Source organism: Aotus nancymaae, unplaced genomic scaffold, assembly GCF_030222135.1.
Source record: "Aotus nancymaae isolate 86718 unplaced genomic scaffold, 86718_ANA_hifiasm-v0.15.2.pri h1tg000059l, whole genome shotgun sequence".
NCBI classification, from domain to species: domain Eukaryota; kingdom Metazoa; phylum Chordata; class Mammalia; order Primates; family Aotidae; genus Aotus; species Aotus nancymaae.
In genome coordinates, this window is record NW_026988473.1 from 15,067,475 (window position 1) to 15,079,942 (window position 12,468).

At 38.8% G+C, this 12,468-nt stretch overlaps 1 protein-coding gene across 2 annotated transcripts in view; it reads left to right on the top strand.

Annotated features, from left to right (window-relative positions):
- CKAP5 (cytoskeleton associated protein 5) overlaps positions 1–12,468 on the top strand; it is a 113,519-nt gene that overhangs the window by 29,677 nt on the left and 71,374 nt on the right. For both annotated transcript variants that reach the window (XM_064364966.1, XM_064364967.1), the window contains exons 3-8: positions 741–934; positions 2,803–3,009; positions 8,464–8,635; positions 9,763–9,895; positions 10,136–10,236; positions 11,111–11,224. In XM_064364966.1, coding sequence (XP_064221036.1) covers positions 741–934; positions 2,803–3,009; positions 8,464–8,635; positions 9,763–9,895; positions 10,136–10,236; positions 11,111–11,224 — 921 coding nt within the window. The remainder of the gene's footprint in view (positions 1–740; positions 935–2,802; positions 3,010–8,463; positions 8,636–9,762; positions 9,896–10,135; positions 10,237–11,110; positions 11,225–12,468) is intronic.

Genomic DNA, 12,468 nt, shown 5'->3' on the forward strand with positions numbered 1-12,468 from the left:
TTATCTTTTAGGGCTCAGCTCAATTACCAGTTTCTCAGGAAGATTTTTCTTAACACTAAGTCAGACTAAGCCTTTTATAATGTTCGCTTTCATAGCACCAAGTTTTTTCTCCTTTGTAGTATTTAATGGTTTCTTAATTTTAAACATATTTGTATGATTGCTTAATGTCCCCTCCTACTGGAGTATAAGCTCCACAAGGGCCAGAGAGGAACTGATTTTTATTTACTAAACACCTGTTGAATAAATTAATGAAAAAAGAATACCTTAGTAAAAATGCCTGAAATCTACCAGCTGAAATTAATATACAGTATAGTATAAAGCTGCCTAATGATTATGCAAAAATAGAACCAAAAAACAGCATATACTTTGGAGATAGGGCAGTTTCATCAGGGTGATTTCTCATGTTTGAGTTGTCACACCTTTAATATCATATTCTAAAGAAATAATAACTAATTCTTAGATACAATGTGAGATTCATTTATAATGGCCTATTATGAATTTTAGGTGGCCTTGGGAGAGTATCATAAACACTAAATACTTGTAAGAAGTTTATTAGCTAACCTTTTTTGAAAACTGCCAATTTCTTAAACTCTTTTTTTGTTTCTAAGTCTTGAGGTCCTTTGTTCAAATTGCCTGACACAGGGTATTCATTTTTACTGTCACACCCTCCCCCCCAAATTAGCAGTAGATGATAATATCATTAAATTCTGTTTTGTTTCAAAATACTACTTTTCTTTTAGCTGTGGAAAGCAAGGTTAAGTGGGTATGAAGAGGCCCTGAAGATCTTCCAGAAAATAAAGGATGAAAAGAGCCCAGAATGGTCCAAATTTTTAGGATTGATCAAAAAATTTGTCACTGATTCCAATGCAGTGGTTCAGTTGAAAGGATTAGAAGCTGCACTTGTTTATGTTGAAAATGCCCATGTAGCAGGAAAGTAAGTACTTTCTTTCCAACTTTACTGATAAAAACCCCTGTTTGATGTTACATAATTATGTATGTTTGTAAATCACTATCCTTAGTTACTAGCAGTTTTAGCATAGATGAATTTTCTTACTTTCATAGTTCTTTGATACTTGTTTTTCATCCAGTCTTTATTCTCAGAAATCTAAATGGTATAAGAGATCTGTAGAGGAGTAAGATAGAAATAAAATATTGAGGGTTTACCTTAAGGTTTAATGAGCAAGTGGTTTTCTCTTTAAGCTTTTTGTATGGGAGTTATTCTTAACTAAAGGAAGAGTCTTTAGTAACTTCAAAAAGAAACTGAGAGATCGTCAGCAAAGGAATTACCAGAATTTCATTGAAGACATTTGGGCATTATAAAAAACTAAATTTTTTACAAGGGTTCTTAGGTAGGTGATCTTAGAATCACATCTTTCTCCCTGTATTCATTAGGGCATTTTTATTTCTTGGGGGAGGTAATGCTGACTAAACCTTAGTGACTCCTGGCCTATTTAACTTGATCTGTGAATGACAGATTTCTAGTCATTCTACTATCCCATACCTCATAGACCTGATTTTCTGTGTCATTGAAAGGAACTCTCCATATAAAAAAACAGTTGAAACACTTGACTTAATTGCACAAGAAATATATACTTGTCTTACTTAAAAGATTATACCAATAAAGGTCATCATTAATTGAACATCATTAATTTGGCATCACTGGGTTTCCTTTACCATTAGTAAAACTATCACTTTTTACGGCCGGGTGTGGTGGCTCACACCTGTAATCCCTGCACTTTGGGAGGCCAAGGCAGGCGGATCACCTGAGGTCGGGAGTTTGAGACCAGCCTGACCAACGTGGAGAAACCCTGTCTCTACTAAAAATGCAAAATAAGACGGGTGTGGTGGTACATGCCTGTAATCCCCACTACTCAGGAGGCTGAGACTGGAGAATCACTTGAACCCTGGAGGCAAAGGTTGCAGTGAGCCAAGATCGTGCCATTGCACTCCAGACTGGTCAACAAGAGCGAAACTCGTGTTTCAAAATTTAAAAACTATCACTTTTTAATTTCTCTTCTAATACCAGAGGCTGTTTTTTGATAAATGCTGCATGTAATCTCAACCCACTCAGTTCTTCTAATTCCTAGTAGTATAGGTTTCATTTCATTTAGAAGAGATGCAAAGCAGTAAAGTTAATGTAAAGTCTTATCAAGGAGTAAAGAGCAGTCTTTTGTTATTAAAGGTTCACATCTATTCCCTTTGTGAAGAAATTCTCTTTTTCTAAAAGGTGTTTTAAATGACTTTAAAATGCTTTTGGCCACATGCAGTGGCATGTGCCTGTAGTCCAAGCTACTCAGGAGGCTGGGGCAGGAAGATCACTTGAGCCCAGGAGTTTGATGTTACAGTGAGCTAAAATCCCACCACTGTACTCCAGCTGGGTGACAGCACAAGAGCCTGTCTCTTTAAAAAAAAAAAAAAATTTAAAAGCAAGCATTCTGTAACCCTACTTTTGTAAAGTTTATTTGTATGTCCATATACACACACGCTTAGAGAAAGGTCTGGAAGGAGGGATATCAAAAAGTTGAAAGGAGTTTTCTCTGGGTGGTGGTATTTCAAGGGATCTTTGCTTTTTTATTTGAATTTTCTACATTTATAAACTGATACTGTGCCTGCTATGACACTTGTCTTAAAATTTTATATTTAATGTAAGTTTTTAAAATATTCTTGAACATAAATTTAAAAAGTAAAGACTCAATTACCGTATTTCTAGCATTTGTTAAAGTACTTGTATACCCTTTCCATGACCTTTTTCTGATTCTTACTATAAGGTGGGGTTTTTGTTCTTTATAATATATATTACAGAACCACAGGAGAAGTTGTGTCAGGCGTTGTAAGTAAAGTCTTCAACCAACCAAAAGCCAAAGCCAAGGAGCTGGGCATAGAGATCTGTCTTATGTACATAGAGATTGAGAAAGGAGAGGCTGTTCAAGAAGAGCTCCTGAAAGGCTTGGACAATAAGAACCCCAAGATCATAGTGGCCTGTATAGAGACACTGAGGAAAGCCTTAAGGTAAGACTTTTTGTTTTAGCTCTGTTAACTGGAGCAGCAGTCCCTAACCTTTTTGGCACCAGGGACCAGTTTCGTGGAAGATGATTTTTCCGTGGAAGAATTGTATGGGGGATGGTTTTGAGATGAAATTGTTCCACCTTATAAGGAGCATGCACCCTTCCCTCATATGTGCAGTTCTCAGTAGGGTTCACACTCCTATGAAAACCTTAATACCCTGCTGATCTGGCAGGAGGCAGAGCTCAATGGTAATGCTCACTTGGCAGCTGTTCACCTCCTGCTCTGCCTGCGCCTGGTTCCTAACAGGCCACCGTACTGGCCCACAGCCCAGGGGTTACGGACCACTGAACTAGAGTATCTCAATTGAATTTGGATTCCTGGTTTAAACAGAAATGGAAACTGTAGAATTTGACTTGACATGCCAAAACAAACAAGAAAGTGACCTGAAAAAGGAAAATCATTCCTCAAGTGTGGCACTTCATGTTGACTAATTTTAGCCTTCAAGTGTGTTGTGTCGTTATTTTATCTGAGTCCCTTTCTAATGAAGATGAGATTTCTGACCTGTTATCAGATTAAGAATTGGGCTTTTCAGCTGGATGTGTCAGCTCATGCCTGTAATCCTAGTACTTTGGAAGGCTGTTTTGGGAGGATCACTTGAGGCCAGGAGTTCAAGACCAGCCTTGGCAAGATGGTGAGACCTCTGCCACTACAAAAAAGAAGCTGAGATGGGAGGATTCCTTGAGCCTAGAAGTTCTAGGCTGCAGTGAGCTGTGATTGCGCAACTGCAGTTCAGCCTGGCTGAGAGAGCAAGACCCTGTCTCTTTAAAAATAAATAAATATGGCCAGGCACTGTGGCTCACACCTGTAATCCCAGCACTTTGGGAAGCCGAGGCCAGCAGATCATGAGGTCAGGAGTTCGAGATCAGCCTGGCCAATATGGGGAAACCTCATCTCTACTAAAAATAAAAAAAATCAGCTAGGCATGGTCATACATGCCTGTAATCCCAGCTACTCGGGAGGCTGAGGCAGGAGAATCACTTGAACCCAGGACGCAGAGGTCGCAGTGAGCCGAGATCACACCACTGCACTATAGCCTGGGCGACAGAGCAAGACTCCATCTCAAAAATAAATAAATAGCTGGGTGTGGTGGCTCACACCTGTAATCCCAGCACTTTGGGAGGCTGAGGCAGGCGGATCACGAGGTCAGGAGTTCAAGAGCAGCCTGACCAACATGGTGAAACCCCATCTCTACTAAAAATACAAAAATTAGCTGGGCGTGGTGACACATGCCTATAATCTCAGCTACTAGGGAGACTGAGGCAGGAGGTTGAATCCGTGAGGCAGAGGTTGTAGTGAGCCGACATCACCCCACTGCACTCCAGCCTGGGCAACAGAGCGAGACTCTGTCTCAAAAAAATAAATACATACATACATATATTTTTTAAATTGGCGTTTTGGTGGAAAAGCACTGCCAAAAAAGTTACTGGCCTTTAGTTGGAAAACTCCTCAGGGTATTTAAGCAGCTCGTTTTCTCTTGCTATCCTTAAGTATAGATTGTCGAAGTCTATACTTTGAGATGTTGGCTGAAGATGTAGTTTGTGGACTAAAGCAAACCTTTATTTAGGTGCCTTTTTAGTAAAGTAGAAGCAAATGCTATATGCCTTTAAAGAGAAGCACAATGACAGCAAATAGAAAAATAACTTTTATGTAATAAGTTATTTTTAACCCTAGACTTTCTTGATATTTGGCCATGAAATTTTTCGTGAATAGGATCTCTTTCAGGAACAAGTGGCTGTAATTTGCTATGGAAATCTTAATTAGATAGATTACTAGTTTGTTCAGATTTGGCAGTTCTTCTAATCTGATATCCTGTCCCCAAGTACTGGCTATATGAGATATTTTAGAAAGCAGATCTAGTGAAATCCTCAGGGAATGAAGATCATCCAACTCACCTCTCTTGTGATTTTGTGTATGACCTACATCTTGGAGAAAAATATTTCCTCTGGTGTTTATCTTCTTTGAAAGTATAAAAACTCCTGAATTTTGTTGAACAGTCTCTGATTTATAGATCTTTAATATTGTTTTTTTCTTTGTTCATTATGTACTTCTATAAAATTTGACTTCTGCTTAGATTCTTCTGGTATAGCAAGCAGATGTTTTTGTGAATAGTAAATAGTATGCTCATCCTGTTACCTTAGAAGTTTAGTGAATTGTCTTAGTTACCAGAACTGTGCTTATATCAGTAAATCTTTTGTATCCTTAGTAATGTCTGAATTTAAAAAATATACTATAATCTTTGTTGTTGTTGTTGTTGTCGTTGTTGTTGTTGTTCTGAGACAGGGTCTCACTCTGTCACTGAGTCTGGAGTGCAGTGGCGCGATCTTAGCTCAGTGCAACCTCCACCCCTGGGTTCGAGCGATTATTGTGCCTCAAGCCTCCTGAGTAGCTGGGACTACAGGCAAGCACCACCATGCCCAGCTAATTTTTGTATTTTTAGTAGAGATGGAGTTTCACCATGTTGGCCAGTCTGGTCTGGAGCTCCTGGCATTAGGTGATCCCGCCTCAGCCTCCCAAAGTGCTTGGATTACAGACGTGAGCCACTGCATCTTGCCTATAATCTTCTACCATTAAATTAGAAGTTTCTAGTCTGGAGTGCTGTACACTCTGGTTATTTCATTTTTTACCTAACTGGGAAAATAAGGGTAGGAAAATAACAAGTTAGGTATATCCCATGTTTTCCTCACAGATGTTATTATATAGTCCCGTCCCCACATGGTTCTTTATTTGTCCTGAAGCATTTCGGATTCCACAGTGGAACTAGGTAGGTCTCTGGGACCCTCAAGAACCTTGAGGCCAAACTGCTCAATCGTGGGTTCCAGCGCTTGCTAAAGCTTTGTTAGTGAGAGCTTCAGATGACCAGAAACATTCTGTGGTACCTGTGTTTTCTATAGTAATATGTTTATTAGCAAAATTAGGTTTTATTTTATTAAAGTGTCTATTTTCCATGTGGACTTGCTCCTTTTTTTTTTCTTACAGAATTAGGCCAGCATAGAGAAAAAAGAGTCAGATGAAACAGTAGTAATATATAGGAATATTTAAGAAATCTAAAATGTTAGGTTCTTCAGGAACCATGTTAAATATCCCTAAAACAAAATGGTTTAATGCCACTATAATTTCTTATTTTTTCTTTTTTCTCCTTCTTTTTTTTTTTTAGGACAGAGTTTTGCTCTTGTTGTCCAGGCTGGAGTACAATGGCGCAATCTTGACCCACCGCAACCTCTACCTCCCGGGTTCAAGCGAATTCTCGTGCCTCAGCCTCCTTAGTAGCTGGGATTACAGGCATGTGCCACCATGCCCAGCTAATTTTTGTATCATTAGTAGAGACAGGGTTTCTCCATGTTGCTCAGGCTGGTCTCGAACTCCTGAGCTCAGGTGATCTACTTGCCTTGGCCTCCCAAAGTGCTGGGATGACAGGCATGAGCCACCACGCCCGGCCTGATTTCTTATTTTTTCTTTAATCTTAAAGGTTAGCTGAGCCAAGTTGAAATGTCACTTTTTAATAATATAAAGAGGCCAGGCGCGGTGGCTCAAGCCTGTAATCCCAGCACTTTGGGAGGCCGAGGCGGGTGGATCACGAGGTCAAGAGATCGAGACCATCCTGGTCAACATGGTGAAACCCCGTCTCTACTAATACAGAAAATTAGCTGGGCATGGTAGCGCGTGCCTGTAATCCCAGCTACTCAGGAGGCTGAGGCAGGAGAATTGCCTGAACCCAGGAGGCGGAGGTTGCGGTCAGCTGAGATCGCGCCATTGCACTCCAGCCTGGGTAACAAGAGCGAAACTCCGTCTCCAAAAAAATAAAAAATAAAAATAATAATAATATAAAGAACATTTTAAAGGAAATCTTAGAGATTATGTAGGTTATTCTCATATTTGTACTTAAACTATATCACATAGCCAGGTACTTTTTTTTTTTTTTTTGAAACGGAATCTTGCTCTGTTGCCCAGGCTGGGGTACAGTGGTGTGATCTCGGCTAACTACAACCTCCGCCTCCTGGGTTCAAGGAATTCTCTGCCTCAGCGTGCCGAGTAGCTGGGATTACAGGTGCCTGGTTAATTTTTGTATTTTTAGTAGAGACAGAGTTTCACCATCTTGGCCAAGCTGGTCTTGAACTCCTGACCTTGTGATCTACCCGACTCAGCCTCCCAAAGTGCTGAGATTACAGGCATGAGCCACCACGCCCAGCCAAGCCAGATATCTTATTAAAAATCCTTTTCTTATTGCGCCTGCAGTCCCACCTACTCAGGAGGCAGGAAGATTGCTTGATCCCAGGAGGTGAGGCTGCAGTGATCTATGATTATGCCACTGTACTCCAGCCTGGGTAACAGAGCTCAAGACCCTATCTCAATAATATAATAATAATAATAATAATATTATTATTATTATTATTATTATTAAGGCCAGGAACAGTGACACATGCCTATATAGTCCCAGTACTTTGGGTCTTGAACTTTTGACCTCGGTGATCCCTCCACCTCAGCCTCCCAAAGTGCTGAAATTACAGGCGTGAGCCACTGCGCTCTGCCAAATATGTGTTTGAAAGGAGTCAAAGTGCAACTATTTTCCCCATAGAAAACTGAACCAAAGAAAGGTTTAAGTTGCCCAGAGTTGTAGCGTGATAGCCACAAAGTCGGGAATGAAATATAAACTGCCGGGATTTGTGATCTATCTAGGTAAATGAATTACTTTAATTATAGGAGCTATTAAAGGTTTATTAAAAGTAGATTTAACTCATCTAAATATTTATAAACTAGTTTGTATTTGTAAGCTTTTATGTGTATATACATATGTATTTAAGGTATTAGCTGGGCATGGTGGCTTACACCTGTAATCACAGCACTTTGGGAGGCCGAGGCAGGTGGATCACCTGAGGTTGAGAGTTCGAGACCAGCCTGACCAACATGGTGAAACCCCATCTCTACTAAAAATACAAAAATTAGCCTGGTGTGGTGGTGCATGCCTGTAATTCCAGCTACTTGGGAGTCTGAGGCAGGAGAATCACTTGGACCCAGGAAGCAGGGGTTGCAGTGAGCTGAGATAACGCCATTGCACTCCAGCCTGGGCAACAAGTGAAATGCCATCTCAAAAAAAAAAAAAAATGGGTATTATACGTGTTTATCCTTTATAGGTTTTAATCCTAGTCTGTTTACTTAAAAAGTTTGTTTTAAAATGGTTGTATTGTTTTGGGCCCTACACATTAAATAATATTCTTGGAAGAACAGCACCTAAGTAGGTAAGCAGTTATGAGTTCCTTTTCTTTTGTTGCCTTAAAAAAACTGAACTTACATAATTCTTCTAATATATAAATATGGAACTGTGTTTGAATGAAGAAAAGCTAATATTTTACTCAAGTGCATTGCATGTTAACAGTTTTTTCTCCAATTTTTTACTTGTAGTGAATTTGGTTCCAAAATCATCTTGCTTAAGCCAATTATCAAAGTGTTGCCAAAACTCTTTGAGTCTCGAGAGAAGGCTGTTCGAGATGAAGCCAAACTAATTGCTGTGGAGATTTACAGATGGATTCGGGATGCTCTGCGACCCCCATTACAAAATATAAACTCTGTCCAGGTAAGACAAAAAGTTTGCTGGTTGCTTTTGCATAAGGTTCATATGAAAATATTTTCTTCTTATCATTGTTGATATTCTATCCTTAAACATAATTATTTTTCATTCTTAAATTTGAAATCAGTTATTCTGAGCATAGCTTACTTTCTCTCCAATTCTGTTGGGTGGCAGAACTTATCGTCTGTGTGAAGTACGTTCTTTCTGGCTTTTTATTACAGTTGGTTTGATGCAAATGTATCCGAATTCATGAACTAATGAGAATGTCTTAAAAAGTGGGACTTACTATTCTTTCTTAGTGCTTAGACATACGTCTTCCTTATAGTAAATTCAAATAGATTTGACTTACGCTGTAAAATAAATACAATTTAAATACATATTTTCTTTGGCTGGCGTGGTGGTTCACACTTGTAATCCTAGCACTTTGGCAGGCCCAGGCAGACAGATCGCTTGAGCCCAGGAGTTCGAGACCAGCCTGGACAACATGGCAAACCCTATCTCTACAAATAATAAAAAAAATTAGCCAGGCATGGTGGCACAATCTGTAGTCCCACCTGTTTGTGAAACTTAGGTGGGAGGACCGCCTGAACCTGGGGAGGTTGAAGCTGCAGTGAGCCAAAATTGAGCTATGGTACTCCAGCCTAGGCAACAGAGTTTGAGACCCTGTGTCTCAATGAATGAATGAATGAATGAATGAATCTTTTCTCTGGTAGAGCCACATAAATAAGAAATTGGAAGCCAGGCACAGTGGTTCACACCTGTAATCCCAGCATTTTGGGAGGCTGAGGCAGGAGGATCACCTGAGGTCAGGAGTTCAAGACCAGCCTGGACAACATGGTGAAACCTCATCTCTATTAAAAATACAAAAATTAGCTAGATGTGGTAGCGCATCCCTGTAATTCCACCCACTCGAGAGGCTGAGGCACAAGAATTGCTTGAACCCAGGAGGTGGAGGTTGCAGTGAGCTAAGATCATGCCACTTTACTTCAGTCTGGGTGACGGAGTAAGACTCCATCTCCAAAAAAAAAAAAAAAAAGAAATTGGGTCCTGATATGTCAATAAATCTAAGTATTAAGTATGTTAACTAATGGTGGAGATGCAGGTGTTATTTAAATATTATGTGATATTTGCAGTTGAAAGAACTAGAAGAAGAATGGGTCAAACTGCCAACAAGTGCTCCTAGACCTAGTCGATTTCTTCGTTCCCAACAAGAACTAGAAGCTAAATTGGAACAACAACAGTCTGCTGGTGGAGATGCTGAAGGAGGTAAACCAATTTTAAATGCTGGTTTCTGCAAAAATTAGCAAGAACTGGCACTGCCACAAGAATCTCGTGTTCATTAGGCATATTTTGCAGGACTGCCTTTAATAAAATATAAGTTGCATGTAGCTTTAATAACTGATCTCTTCTCGATTAAAATTTCATCAAGGTTGTGAAAGGACTGATAACTGATAAGTAAAATAATTCCAACCATTTTTAAGGTTTGTTTTGTTTTTCTCCTTGAAGGTGGTGTTGATGGTGATGAGGTACCACAGATAGATGCTTATGAGCTTTTAGAAGCTGTAGAAATTCTTTCCAAACTTCCCAAAGACTTTTATGACAAAATTGTAAGTAATTGTTAAACTTCTTTTACTTATTTCTTTCAAAAGAATTACTTGAATAGAATTAGAGTACTCTGCTGAGTGCTTGCCTGGTGCACCCCCTTCCACTCCATATCTTCCCTAGCAAAGTGAGTTGCTTCTTCCTCTTTGCTCCTACACTAATTTGTACATATATATATGTATATTATAGCACTCCAGATCTCCAGATTCCTCCCCTTTCTCCGTTTTCTCCATTTCTACTGCCAATACTTTACCCCAAGGTTTCTTGACCTTAGCACTGTTGACATTTTTTGTCAGTTGCCCTGTGCATTGTTTGATGTTTAGCAGCATCTCTGGCTTTTATCCACTAGATGGCAGTAATACTATCCCCCTAAGTCATGGCAACCAAAAATGTCTTCAGACATTGCCAGATGTTCCCTAGGAGACAAAATCATCCCCAGTTGAGGAACACAGTCTTATCCCAACCACCACTATAGTAGTGGGTTGTTGGTTATGTGATTGTTCTTTTCTGGTCCTTTTAATGTTGTCAGTGTAGAAATTCCTCTCCTGTAATTGTGCTACTGTGAGATGGGTGGGCTAGAAATGCTTTCTATTAATGTTTTCTGTTTGATATCTGCTTACTAACATTTGCCTAGAAAATGAGAATGAAACATTTATGTCATTCTGTTTGTTTATTATATTACTTTAGCTATAACATCTTATGAAAATACTTTTTAATATTAACAAAAATTTATGTATATAACAAAATGTTCTGATTGCCTCCACAGTATTATAATTTTTTTAAAAAATTATATATCTTTGAATTAGCAGGGTGCAAGAAATAGACTTTTATTCTGCTCTCTTATTTTCTGTTACAAATGACTCATATTGTATCTTGCAGGAGGCAAAAAAATGGCAAGAGAGAAAAGAGGCCCTGGAGGCTGTAGAAGTACTAGTAAAAAACCCCAAACTGGAAGCTGGCGATTATGCAGATTTAGTAAAAGCATTAAAGAAGGTAAATAAGAGGACTTTCGCACTAGTATTGTAATAATGATCAGGCCTTTGAATTTCTTATCAGTCATCTTTTTAATTACACATACATTGCCACATAAGGAACACTACTGCTGGTATTTGAATTACAGACATACTTTTTTTTTAAAGATGAGGTTTCACCATTTTGGTCAGGCTAGTCTCGAACTCCTGACCTCAGGTGATCCGCCCACCTCAGCCTCCCAAAGTGCTGGGATTAAAGGTGTGAGCCACCACGCCCGGCTCAGACACACATTTTTAAAGGATTGTTTTAAATTACTGTTGTGGGTTAGTTTCATTTTCAATCTTTGTTTTTTTGTTACTTTGACTTTAGGTATGCTATTTGATAGCTTCTGTAAACCTCTAGAAAAAGAGACTCTTGCTGATCTAGAACTAAATATTCCAGTTTTATAATTCTATAGGATGAGCTATTTAAGTTAGCTCTATTTAATTGGACAAATATTAAGCATGAGGATAGCAAATGATTGCACACTGCATTGTATCAGTATGTAAAGTAAAGAGTATGGGATATGTGGTCAGTTTTGAAGCAGGCAAAGTACTAAGTAAGAGATAAACATTTTTAGAAAATACTCTTTTGGTGTTGCTTAGGTCCAGGCAAGTTGAATGCTGCTGGTGGACATTTTTTATGTAATAACTTGTTATGAAATCTGTAAGTACAGATCAAACACAGTGTGTATGATTATAGTGCTAAGAACAAACTCTGAAAACATCTTGAATACAGCAAGAATGAAAACTGTTTTGTTTGCTTCCTCAGTCTGAAACTGCAGAGGATTAGAATGGTGAGATGAGGAAGTTGATCTTTAATTATATGCACATTGAAGTATAGTGATTCTCATTACTCGTAGTAGTTATTTTCTATTAAGTCACTGAGAACACTAAATTAGTGAATATTGAATGATTGCTTCTAAGGGAAATACAGTGTTAGGATTCTGCAACCCTTTGGTCACAACATTTCTGTAAATCAATAAATATCTTTGTTTTATTCTGTTTGGAGATACCATATTTTATGTATATTGTTGATTGGTTCACATTGAACTCTTGGCCGACAGCACTATAACTCATGCTTGAACAAAGCTTTTCCTAACATGTATATTTTCTCCATAAGGCACATCAGAGCCTTTTTGCATTTAGGAATATTAGACAGCATTTCAGCACTACACTTAGAAGCCATTTTAAACAACAAAAGGACCAACAAAAAACACAAAAATG